This window comes from Sinocyclocheilus anshuiensis, unplaced genomic scaffold, assembly GCF_001515605.1.
Source record: "Sinocyclocheilus anshuiensis isolate Anshui unplaced genomic scaffold, SAMN03320099.WGS_v1.1 scaffold80, whole genome shotgun sequence".
NCBI lineage: Eukaryota > Metazoa > Chordata > Actinopteri > Cypriniformes > Cyprinidae > Sinocyclocheilus > Sinocyclocheilus anshuiensis.
This window is the reverse complement of record NW_015554102.1, coordinates 1,133,855-1,146,083: the sequence shown is the minus strand read 5'-3', so window position 1 is coordinate 1,146,083 and position 12,229 is coordinate 1,133,855. Positions and strand designations below refer to the sequence as shown.

The following is a 12,229-nucleotide window of genomic DNA, read 5'->3' as shown; positions in this document are numbered from 1 at the left end:
AGTCTTTTTTCAGCTTTTTGTTCAAAATGTTGTTTATTTCTTTATTTTTTTATTTATGAAACTTATCCACATTCAAGTGTTTAAAAAAAGAATGCATGAAGCTAGAATAAAATGTTTTTGTTTACAAGCAGATACCCTGTTCTTTTGATGTTTTGTATGTTCAGATATTCATGTAACAAAATATATACAAATGAATCCCTAAATAGGGACATAATAGTATACTTAAAGTATGATGTAAAGTTCACTTAAAGAAAACTTACGAGTATACTTGCAGTATAAAACTACTAAACTAGTACTTTACTGAGACTATACTTCAAAGTGTACTAACAATGCTACTACAAGTATTTAATTAGTAAACTGTCAGTATACCTATAAGTTCACTTTTAGTATAGTTGCAGTACAAACTAAACATTTTGATGTAAACTAGTTGTGTACTCAAAGTTTACTACTGTTATACTTAAAGCATACTTAAAAGTATACTTTTATATACTAGAAAGTGGGCCAATTTAGTCCCAAGGAGTATTGAAATAGTACACTTACAAGTATACTACTAGTACACTGATATTTGTATACTTACTACATAAAGTATACTTAAAAATATACTTGAACTTTACTTAAGTATACTTACTAAAATAAACTTGAAGTATACTACTTTTTGGTAAGGGTTAACACACTCATAACCATGACTTGGAAAGACAAAGACTAAGGTTCTCCTTCAGTTTTTATCAGACATAGTTTTATGATGATTGATATGTACATACTAATAGCAGTGCAAATTAGATTGTTGTAAATTTGACTCAATAATAGATATTAAATAAGAATTTTTGTTTAATGTGTTAATGTGACAAATGTTTCTGTCAGATAATATATTTTCCATGCATACCTCCACTGTAAATAAAAGTTATTTTATCAAGGATTTGTTATTTTATCAAGTTTTATGATGATTGGTATGTACATACTAATAGCAGTGCAAATGAGATTGTCTGTTGTAAATTTGACACAATAATAGATATTAAATAAGAATTTTTGTTTAATGTGTTAATGTGACAAATGTTTCTGTCAGATAATATATGTTCCATGCATACCTCCACTGTAAATAAAAGTTATTTTATCAAGGATTTGGCATGCGGCCCTTCATTTGGTTTGCAAAACTTGATGTGGCCCTCTGGTCTAAAAAGTTTGCCCAACTCTGTGCTAGAGCATTTAAAAGCAGGATTCAAGTAAGAAATGTCTTCTTATTAAAGCTATAGATGTTATTCAGTCCAGAGAAGTGAGTTATTTTCTGCTTTTATTTTATTGTTTGGGTCATATTAACAGCATAGACAGCAGTATAGGTAAGCTATATTCTATTACGCTGCTGTCACTTAATGCACAGATCTAACATAAACATGTGATTTCTTTTCCAACAGTTTAATGTCACAAACATAACCTAATGTGTATTTGTAACTTACGCGTGTTTTTAACAAACTTGTGTGTGAAAGAGAACTTTGTTTAGTGCTCACATGCCATGTGACAGCCGCTTTCTGTGCGCGTGCCTCGGATGTGTGCGCTCAGAAAACCGTACATCAGGAGCTTAAACTGATATGGCTTTAAAACGCATATTTTCAGCATGATAGACAATCAAAACCAAACAGATGTTTTTTTGACAGAGTATCTGAGGTAAGAGCTGTAAAGGCACAGCCCTATTCTGGAAAAGGGGGAGAGGAGCAGCAGCTCATTTGCATTTAAATAGACATACACGAAAACAGCGTGTTTCTGCTTCCACTCAAAACAGGCATTTTCAAAATTATATAATAAATGATCTATGGGACATTTTGAGCTGAAACTTCACAGACACATTCTGGGGACACGTGAGACTTATATCTTGTAAAAAAGGGCATAATAGTTGTCCTTTATTATAAATGAAAACTATAATATTCATTCAAGTTCAATTAACATGCAATTAAGTGTCTGAAAACATTATATTCAGTTTGCACACAAGTATATTCCTTTAAAGCATATTAGCATATTAAAAGTAATTTAAAAGCGTGCTAAGCAGGGCCCTTATTTTTCAAAAGGGAAGGAACACCATCTACCTGGACTAACATATTGTCCACCCAATCAAATCTACCAGAATAGCAATAGCTTGGAAATAACATGAAACTGCATTTTATGGCCCATTTTTATGTTTCTGTTGAATACATGGTGTGAAAAATGTATTTTTATTTAAATAGGAACACTTTGATATGATTACAGTGAATTGAAATTGGTCACGGACCACAAATTTGCCTCATAAAGCCGTTTGCGTCATAATATTCCTGATGAAATTAGAGAGCAGACTTCTGGCCTCACCACTGCCACGAGGTGTGTCACAGTGGGCTTTATGTGTATAACTGAAATGTAATCTGTGAATTTGCTGCTGCTTTGTTTGGCCTATCTGATCCCAGCACAGTGCGGTTAGCTTTGGCCTAGTCCTGAACAACAGTTCTCAGCAGCGATATTCTGTGTCACATTGATAAAGAACCTCAGCATTACTGCGGCCGCTCCCCATCTCATGTTCTGAAGGGGCAGATCCCCAGGAAAAATGTTCCTCATTTTTTTCCACGATAGCCGAAAATTGTTGCAGGATTTGTTGGAAACACAAACGGTCTCAGAGGCCCAAACTGATTCCATTATGTGATGGCAATCTCCTGCGAAAAGAGCAGAGTTAGCACTCCACTCACCCAGGGACTCGTGCGTGTGTGTGTGTGTGTGTGTGTGTGTGTGTTTGTGTGTGAGGGTTTTAATGATGGTGTATGTTCTTTCAATCTGTGTTCAAGTGTGTGTGAGAAATTAATGAACATCAGAATACCAGTTTGATCTCAGCAAGGTCTCTGATGCAACTGAGACACAATTTGTTCCTCTTCAATAATTAAAAAATGCACACACGCATACAAACACTCCTTGGGATGAAATGTATTTGTGAACCCGCATCCGAGAAAGAGCAGCCAATTGGCCTAGATCAATTGTGGGTAAGCCGATGACCCCTAACGGTGGACAAGAGGTGGTGTTATTCACAACATACTGTGACTATAGGTGTCCAAAACACTGTTAGTCTCCCTCTGAGTGTTTTGCTGTTATACCCATGGAGCTGATATCCAGCATTTAGCTGTGCTATTAACAGTCCAGGCCATGAACACTTACCACCTGTGTGTGAAGGTGACAAGCTCCATGAACAAGAAAATCAAGTTACATGGTCCTATTACACACCTGATAGGGGGCCACACAAAAGCCTCTTTGTGCTTGAGAGAATGAAAACACAGCTAGATTATTAAAACACTAATACTACACTGCAGGAAATAAAATAATAATCATTTTTATCGTCTTCTCCAAGACATTCTTAAAGGAATAGTTCACCCAAAAATTAAATTCACTCACCCTCATGTTGTTTCAAACCGATACGAGTTTCTTTCTTCGGTTGAACACTAAAGAAGATATATTTTGAAGAATAAACAACTATAAGTGACATTCTTCAAAATATATTTTGTGTCCAGCAAACGAAAGAAACTCAGGCTTGGAATAACCTAAAGGTGAGTAAATGATGACAGAATTTTCATTTTGGGTGAACTATTCCTTAAAAACCATATACATTTATATTTACATATAAGATACGCGTGTGTGTGTGTGTGTGTGTGTGTGTGTGTGTGTGCGCACGTGTGTGTGTGTGTGTGTACAGAATAAATAATATCTCAGATTATATGTAATATTCTATTTTATCCTCCATAATTTAGCTTTAAATCTATTTAAATATTTTTACTAATTATTGTTGCCTGACAAATGATAAGATTTCTTTTTTTAGCTGCACATTTTTTTATTGCTTTACATATAAACCTTGTTAAAGTTTGTTAGATTTATTTAAAAAAAATAATAATCTTAAAGATATATTAATCAAATTAATTACATATATTTTATATTATCCTGCATAATTTGGCTTGAAGTTAATTTTGTTAATTTTCTCTTTGTTTAAATGTATTTAACTTTTACAAATTATTCCTGCCTGGAGATTACTGGCAGCAGCGATAGATGCTATTTACACTATGTAAAAATAGCAGTATTTTCTTTGCAATATTAGGCCATATCCACACGAAGCCAGAGCTTTCCTTATCCGATCTTTTTTTTTTTCCTCGTCTCAAGAAATATCTGCGTACACACGAAACAGACTCAAAACAATGTAGTATACATGCCAGACCAGTATGTGGCGCTGTTATTCTGCCACAGAGATACACTAAAAACGGAGAGGAGGACGACTTGGAGCATGTGCATAAACCTTGCTCTCTGTATACAAACCCAACACAACAAGAAAATGAACATGGAATAATACATTTATTAATCTTAATGTTAGTTAATAAAAAGACAATTATTCAGTGTTTGTTCATGCTGTTGTTGCTGTTACACGACGTAGCAGTGCATGACTAGGGTCGAGACATGGGGCGATGACATCATCGTTTCACAAAATATACGGATTGGCTGTTCACACGAAAACCCAAGGGTGTCGTTTTCAGATTTATCCACTCTGAGACCCAGTTTCAAAAAATAGCAGTTTCAGGCTCCCAAAACACCAGATCGGTCTGGATAAAACGGCATTACGAAACAAAATTTTTACGTATACAGCTAAACGCATCTCCGTATGGGGCCTTAGTTAGATGCTATTTATACCATTTAGTGCAAGTGGCAGATATTTGCACCTCAGTATTAAAGTACATTATAAAAGTAATAACGTATTGAGTGTAAATTATCTTTTTTATTAAATGGATGCCACCTTCTTTGGACAATAAAGCCCTCCCTACACCTACCCCTAACCCATAAACACCCGTGAGGCACTTTATTTTCCACTTTTCAATTACTTCCTTCATTTTATTGAAAATAAATGCCTTTCCGATCTGATACGTGATGTGAAAAGGGAGAAGAACGAGTTCGGCAAAAGGCGGATTCGAACTCGGGTCGATCACGTCAAAATGTCTCTACTATGCGTTTTACTACCTACACCACTAGAGCTATTGTTTAAAAGGCGTCTTTTGTAATGTTGTCTAGCCCAACCACACGTTGGTGGCATAGCTAGTGTAAATAGTGTAAATATGAAGGAGCAACACAATGCACTGGGACCAGAATAAATTAAAGACTTAAATGGGCTCTTTTAACTTAACCTATAAATACCCAAGAAACCAACCATTTTAACTTAGCAACTGCAAATTAATTCACTAAAATCCAGTCAGAACACCTTAGTGACCACAAAGAAACACCCACAACACCCTAACACATTCACAAAAAAAAAATCTAGTGTATACATCATATTTATTAATGCTTTGCCAACGTAAACCCTTTTTATCATGTCAATAAAGCTTCTTACATCTTAAGGGAACCGAAACGAAAGAGAGGATCAGTTTTCTATGAGATGACGAGAGAATGAGAGTGCAAATCAGATCATTTGATGCCTCTGGATCTGAGGAGATTAAAATACTCTCATTCATTGTAAATATTAAAATTTGATGTTCCACAGAGGATTTGACTGCTGGTTTTCCACCAATCATCCATGCTGTGCCTATAAAAATGACATAGACTGAGGGAATGCGAACCGCTGCTCTATCATTTATCGTTACACAGCTGCTCTAACCGTAATTCAGCATTACACAAGACGTTTACTGTAATTAACCATTACACAGCTGCGTTTCTCTAAATTACCATTCTTTTATGCTTTGTAGAGCGAGCAAGCAACCGCTTTCTTCTCCCCTGATCTGTGCACATTTTCACTGCATGGCTGTCAAGAATTGGTTCAGTAGTTGTTTGAAGCCACTTGCATTTTTCATCATCTCATGACGGACAGCAATCTATGTGAAAATCCATTTTGTCTCTTAAAGTACTTTGATCTGAATGGCTCTTTCAACAGGGATCAGATTGAAACTCAGACCTTTGTGATGTGGACTGAGTTATAACGTCCTTTGTGTATGTATGTGTTGACAGAAAGCCCGACTGTCCCGAATGAGAATTTCCAAGTGTGGCAGCTCTAGCGCCTTCCTGCATAGCAAACGAAATGGGCTCAACCAATCACTGGAGCTAACGGTGAGAAACACACACACACACACACACATTGTTTCACAAATACAAACACACACACACACATTCATGCTCATTATTTCCCATATTTTGTTTCTGTTTGACTTCTGGTGGCTTCTTTTTTATTTGTCATACATTATGCAGAACTCCTGCAGACAGTGTTTTAGCGCAGAGATAAAAGTGTCAGGTTGTTTTGCTTTAAAAGTGTTTAAAGCTAGAGATTCACATGGGGTGATCCAATTTTCAGCACTTAAGAGCGATTATGAGCTTTTCATGTTTGTATATTTGCACAAACATCAGCTCAATTAACTCAATGTCATCCAATTTATCAAGACAGAGTGATGAACTGATGTGAAAATGTCTTAATGTGTTGCTAAACACCCTCATTAGTGAGTAGGCTGTGAGCATATGTGTGTGAAAGGGAGATCTGGTCTTTATTACTGTGGTTGTTTGAAGGTGTCCAGCTCCTATAAAATGCCTTCCTGGAAAAAAAAGGAGCGATTCTCTGAATGCGTCTAATTCATTTGAGGAACGAGGAACATGCTGAGATTGAACAGCGAGTACAGAGACAGATTGCAGGCCACTCCAAAGAGAGCTAACCAGTTTCACAGAACGTCCTCAGAGAGGTCCAGAGAGTGAAGCAGAAGGGAACCGGACAAAATTGAGCTTCATTATGGAGTCTAAGAGGCATCCAAAGTGTTTTAACAGCGTTAAAATGTGCTTAATACTGAATATTAATTTAAAAAATGTATATAAAAATATGCTTAATACTGGATATAATTATTAAAAAAACAAACTCCCAAAACTTTTAAATGGTAACATATATTTTAATACTAAATACTACTTAATTTCTTTTTACATTTACATTTGGCAGATGCTTTTATCCAATTTATCCAACAACAAAAGAGACTCCTGCTATAAAAACATGAATTAATGCAATTAACATTAGACTAATAATAGTCTACTGAGGCTGGATCAGATCAAGGGAACATATTTAAAAAAATTTGAGAAAGGGCAATAAGTGATTAATTTTGCACACATACATCAATAGACTCCAAATATATAAACAGTAAAACAGTCAATATCAACAGAAAAAAGTAGGGTTAAAAATCCACATCAGGTTTTTCCTCTCCAAAAAACAGGCTCTTTTGGGTGAATCACACAAGAACACTCAAAATGGTGGAAAATGGGCTTATGTGGGCTTCGTCTTCTTGATTTCTTTGAAGTCCTTTGATTTTGGGGTTAATTTGAGGTTTCTTAATGTGATTCACCCAAGAGTGGTCCGACTTTGCATCAAACTGAAGAAGCTGCTTCTAGGTTAGCCTGTCTGAATAGCTCATAAATACCACGCAGATCACATGCAAACATGCAGTCTGCTCAGAATAAGAGTACTCGGGGTATGTTACTGTAAGATGCCTAATTTTGCTCTCTCTTCATTTCTATCAATATCTTTCTTTTTCCTTCCGTCTCTCTCTCTCTCCTCCCACACATCACTCACTGACTCACTCATGTTATTTTGGTGCTCACGTTGTGTTAAGACGTTGTGGAAATGGTGAAAATGTGGAGCAGTGTATGTGCGTTCAGCCGGAGGGCCCAGTACACGAGCACAAGCTCCCAGGCAAAAGCTCTACAATAAAAGAGACAGATATGTGGAGTTTTAGTAACCGTACCATTGGATTTGTGAAACAGAAAAGTGGAATCACTCTGATTCACCCAATCCTCTGAGGCCCCTCGTCCTTCCTTTCTCTCAAGCTTTGTTTATTTAAGTTATGGATGATATATTGTGCTGCTCTGTTATGGATGAAGTTCCTTCCAAAAGCAGTAAACCACTCTCCATGTCTCTCCCTCCCACGCTTACACAACAGCAGCTCCCCTATTACAAGATGAAACCTTCACCACAGGTACAGAGCCAAACAACACACACTCTGTCCCTCTCTCCACTTCATTATTCACGCATGAAATGTGGTGATTCCTTAAAAATTATGTGAATGTCTGTCTGTGTGTTTCTGTAGGGCTCCTTGGAGGAGGACCAACAACTGAAGAAGACCACATCTCTGCTGGAGAGTCAACATCACCATCTTCTGCACTGCCTGGAGAAGACCACGGTCAGTCAGAAGTAGTGGTGGCTGCGTTTGAAACTTTACAAATCCTTTGCTTCGAATCAGTGGTTCAGAATGTGCCTCAAACTCGCCAAGTCACACGATTTCAACAAACGAAGCTTCATAATAATTGTTTTGACACTTGGTTTCAAAACATTTCAAAATTCATAGACTTCGCACTAGATGCCATTGACTTGGTAAACCCATTAACAAGTGTCTAGCTGATTTCAGGTCAGTTTTATATGTAGGCTAGGTATTTTTTAAATTAATTTAATGAATTTTAATACTTAAGTGTGTATAATACAAAAAGGAGAAAGATAGTTAATTGATTCTAATTGCCCTAGTTTGCCAAGCCGTGCCTAATGACACGCAAAACAAGCACTACGCATTAAAAAAAGAACACACATTTTTACAGAACCTTCATATTTAATGGCATTTATCAGTTATTCGTAGATTACACTTTAATGGAAACATTTGCAATTGGTTTGTAAAATCTGCAATTATGCATGTTTGGTCTTGAGTTTTCATTCCATTTAACGTCCCACTGTTTCTTTACAGTGAATCATTTATGCTTCGAAACAGTGAATTTTGCGAAACAACTGGTTCAACAGATTCAGAGTTTCGAAAAGAAAGAATCTCTCTCAAGTTAGTCATATCTCAAATTAACACTATTTAAACTATTTGTATAATTTGTATAACAAGTTTCCAGCCACAAGCAAAGAACAGAAACTGGGGCGTGATGCACCAAAAAAAACAATAAATCGGAAATATTCACTGTTTGCTCTCTCTCACAGCATAAAGCATGCACATACCTTGTATTTTCATGACATCCGCGATGCTTTTCCAGACGCCATCATTTTTTGCGTTTCTCTGTGGAATTTGAGGGATTTGTCGTGTGTAATCCAGTGTTTGTCAACTCCCACAATCAATCACACCTCCTCTCTATTTTGAATAATAAACCTTTTCATTTTCAAAAAAACAAACAGGCATTATCATTTAATGATAATCGAATAACAATAAATCCAAGCATCATACATTGAAAAAGACATAATAGCCTATAGAAAATAGCCTATGACAAAAAAATTATTTACACATAATAAATGAAACAAGTAAACGCAAATTATAACAAATTAATTAGGGATTAAGTATTTTTCAGTTGCTTTAAGGTTTGAAATACAATTTTAACCTTTTAAATGCTACAATACTTGGAGCCGCTTTAACAAATGTAAATGAATGTAAATGTTAAATTAAAACCATGTCAGTTAAACTATTTATAAATATTATCAAAATATCTTTACACAAAACACAAAGTTGATATTTAAAAGTAGGTACGACATACAAAATTTAGCTAGGCACTGATTAGCTTGTTCAGGTGTGTTTGATTAGGGTTGGAGCTGAACTCTGCAGGACTGCGGCTCTCTAGGACCGAACATGCCTACCCCTGCTCTAGGCTATGCTTTATTGTGTCATGTCTAAGACAATAGAAAAAAAGTTTGTTTTAATAATCTTTCATCAAAATGTAATAATTTTCTCTTCCTCTGCAATTCCCTTCACGTGGACATGGAAAAAATATATTGACCAATATTATAGTAGTTTCACACTTTGCCAATTCAATCAAATCAAGTCCCACCCTACAATAATAACCACTGAATATTCTCTTTAGAGATGCTTTTAATAATACATCCACAAATTCATCTTATGTAACACAACTGCCATAAAAAGGAACTGATCTGATTCTGATTTGTTCTCATTTGTTATGCATTACTGAAGTAAAAATGCATCAATGTTGTTTCATATTCTCTTTTATATTTAAGTGTTTAACATGCTTGCAAAGTCTTTGAAGTAAAGGGAATAAGAGAAAAAGGCTTATGACAGTAAATAAAACATCAGAAAGCAATAATCTTCGTGTTTCTGTGAACAGAATCATGAGTTTGTGGACGAGCGGCTGTATGAACAGGGGTACCTGCAGACAGCACTACAGAACTTCCCATCGCAGAGTCCATCTCTCTCCAGTGAAGAGGGCATCACTGGCACCTGCTGCTCTCGGAGAACCAAGAAGAACATGCAGCCTCTCAGTGCCACACACACACACAACCTGCAGGAGCTCAGCGCATTACACATCCAGTGTGGGGAACAGCAACCACTAAACACCAGGTTAGCACTCATTTTTCATGCACAACATTGTTCAAAGAGTTGATGTTTATTAGAGCTAAAAGACTTCAACTTTTTTATATTATCCACCTTATTATTAGTATTTTTTTTACATTAGATCAGGTGCAGCCATTTGTGACTCTAATGTGCAAGTCTTACGGTGTCATCAGCTTCCAGCTATTTTAGCTGTACAAAAACAGTTTGTTATGCTGCTTAATGTTACAAACTGGTATTTGTTATCATATCATTTTAATGTATTATCATAATCATAAACACACAAGTGTATAGCACAAATAGTTTTACAATGGTTATACTTATTCTCCATAGTGGCTAATAAACAGAAGTCTCACTCATTCACAGAAAATAGCTTACTTTTGATTTACAACTAAGGTGAATATAAAGGTCACATGACATGTTATACAAAAACAAATAACCATGCCTTCAACATTTTGCTCCTTCTAAAATGCTTTTTAATGTATAATTTTAATTGTTTACCATTGTCACAGGCCCAGACTTTAAACCTTAAACTATGTGAAAATATTAATTTCCACAATTTGAAAAAAAACACAAAGTGTAAAATAAACATAAACCATTTTCATATTATTATTAGGGTCTCATGGGGCCCCAAAAATAAAATATAAAGTATATAATCTCAAGGGTTAAAATGTATATAACTGCATATTTGATGCATCATTTCCAATCAAGCTCTAATTTCTGTCAAATAAGGCAAAATGTGTGTTTATTATTATGTTTATGATTTATGAAATGCTACCTTTGAAATTAACCTTAGCAAATCTAAGGAATCTGCCATTTTATTAACATTTCAAAATGAATAATTTCCACCCACAGATATTTTCAAACAAAATACATAAAAAAATACAGATGACATTTGTTGGTTTAGATTAAAATAAGTGATACATGCATGTCCTCTGTTAGTCCAAGAGACATTTAATAAACAGTTAGTAGCCAAATTAAATAAACAAGAGAGAATGAAAAGAGTTTTAAGACCGCTGTCTTTTTCTCTCTCTCTCTCTGTCTCAGTCGTTCCAGTCTCAATCTGATGTCAGATGAATCAGGGAGTCTGAACTGCAAGAGCAGTGGACTGGTTACCACGGCAATCATCAGTATCCCAACCCCTCCCTCAAACAACTCTCGAGCCAGTCCCGACGCTCCGCCCCCTCCCAACCCAGACGCTCCGCCTCTTCCGAACACTGGCACTGATGTGGTGAAAATCTCTGCGCTGTAGGACAAAACAGAACTCAGGAAGAGAAACTGATGAGTAACCTGCCCCCTAGTGGGAGAAGGAGTGCACTGACTCAGACTCTCTGAAAAGAAATAGAAGATCAACAAAGATGCCTCTGTGTAAATGAGAGAGAGACGGCGAAAGCAAAGCAGGACAACCATGAGTATTTGATCACTCTGCATCAGGACTGATATAGATGAGGGTGTCACTGCAGTGTCACTGTGCATAAAACATTTCTTCTTCTTTTTTCTCTTTGTTTTCTGTTGGGTCATAGCCTACTGTTTTTTTAATTGATTACAGATGGAGACAAGAGGTCAAGCGTTTGCTTTCATCCGTGAGTCTTGTTTGTTTAATATCAGTCCGTTAATCTGTTCCAACATCGCAGACAGCCTCTCAAAGCCTCGGCTTTCTTTATCCCAATTAAGTTGTGATTTGATCTAGAGTAATTCCTAAAGGATAAGAGAAAATCTGCTTTAGGTTTGAGGGAGACCGTATGAGTGTGACAGCGTTTCTTAGACTGTGCTAAGTTTTTATTTTTGGAATATGTGTGATTGGTCAGAATTAGGTCTAACTTGAATGTTTCTGCACCGTGTGTGTGTGTGTGTGTGTGTGTGTGTGTGTGTGTGTGTGTGTGTGTGTGTGTGTGTGTGTGTGTGTGTGTGTGTAA

The 12,229-nt window shown here is 36.1% G+C and overlaps 1 protein-coding gene across 3 annotated transcripts in view; it reads left to right on the top strand.

The window, feature by feature from the left end:
* Positions 1-12,171, top strand: part of LOC107669639 (potassium voltage-gated channel subfamily D member 3-like) — a 125,842-nt gene extending 113,671 nt beyond the window's left edge. The window contains exons 3-7 of one of the 3 annotated variants that reach the window (XM_016461960.1): positions 5,977-6,075; positions 7,938-7,970; positions 8,082-8,174; positions 10,090-10,322; positions 11,361-12,171. In XM_016461960.1, the coding sequence (XP_016317446.1) occupies positions 5,977-6,075; positions 7,938-7,970; positions 8,082-8,174; positions 10,090-10,322; positions 11,361-11,565 (663 nt within the window). In that variant the 3' untranslated portion in view covers positions 11,566-12,171. Of the gene's footprint in view, positions 1-5,976; positions 6,076-7,934; positions 7,971-8,081; positions 8,175-10,089; positions 10,323-11,360 lie in introns of all 3 variants that reach the window. The other 2 variants (XM_016461959.1, XM_016461961.1) reach the window with 2 other exon arrangements.
* Positions 12,172-12,229: the final 58 nt, after the last annotated feature.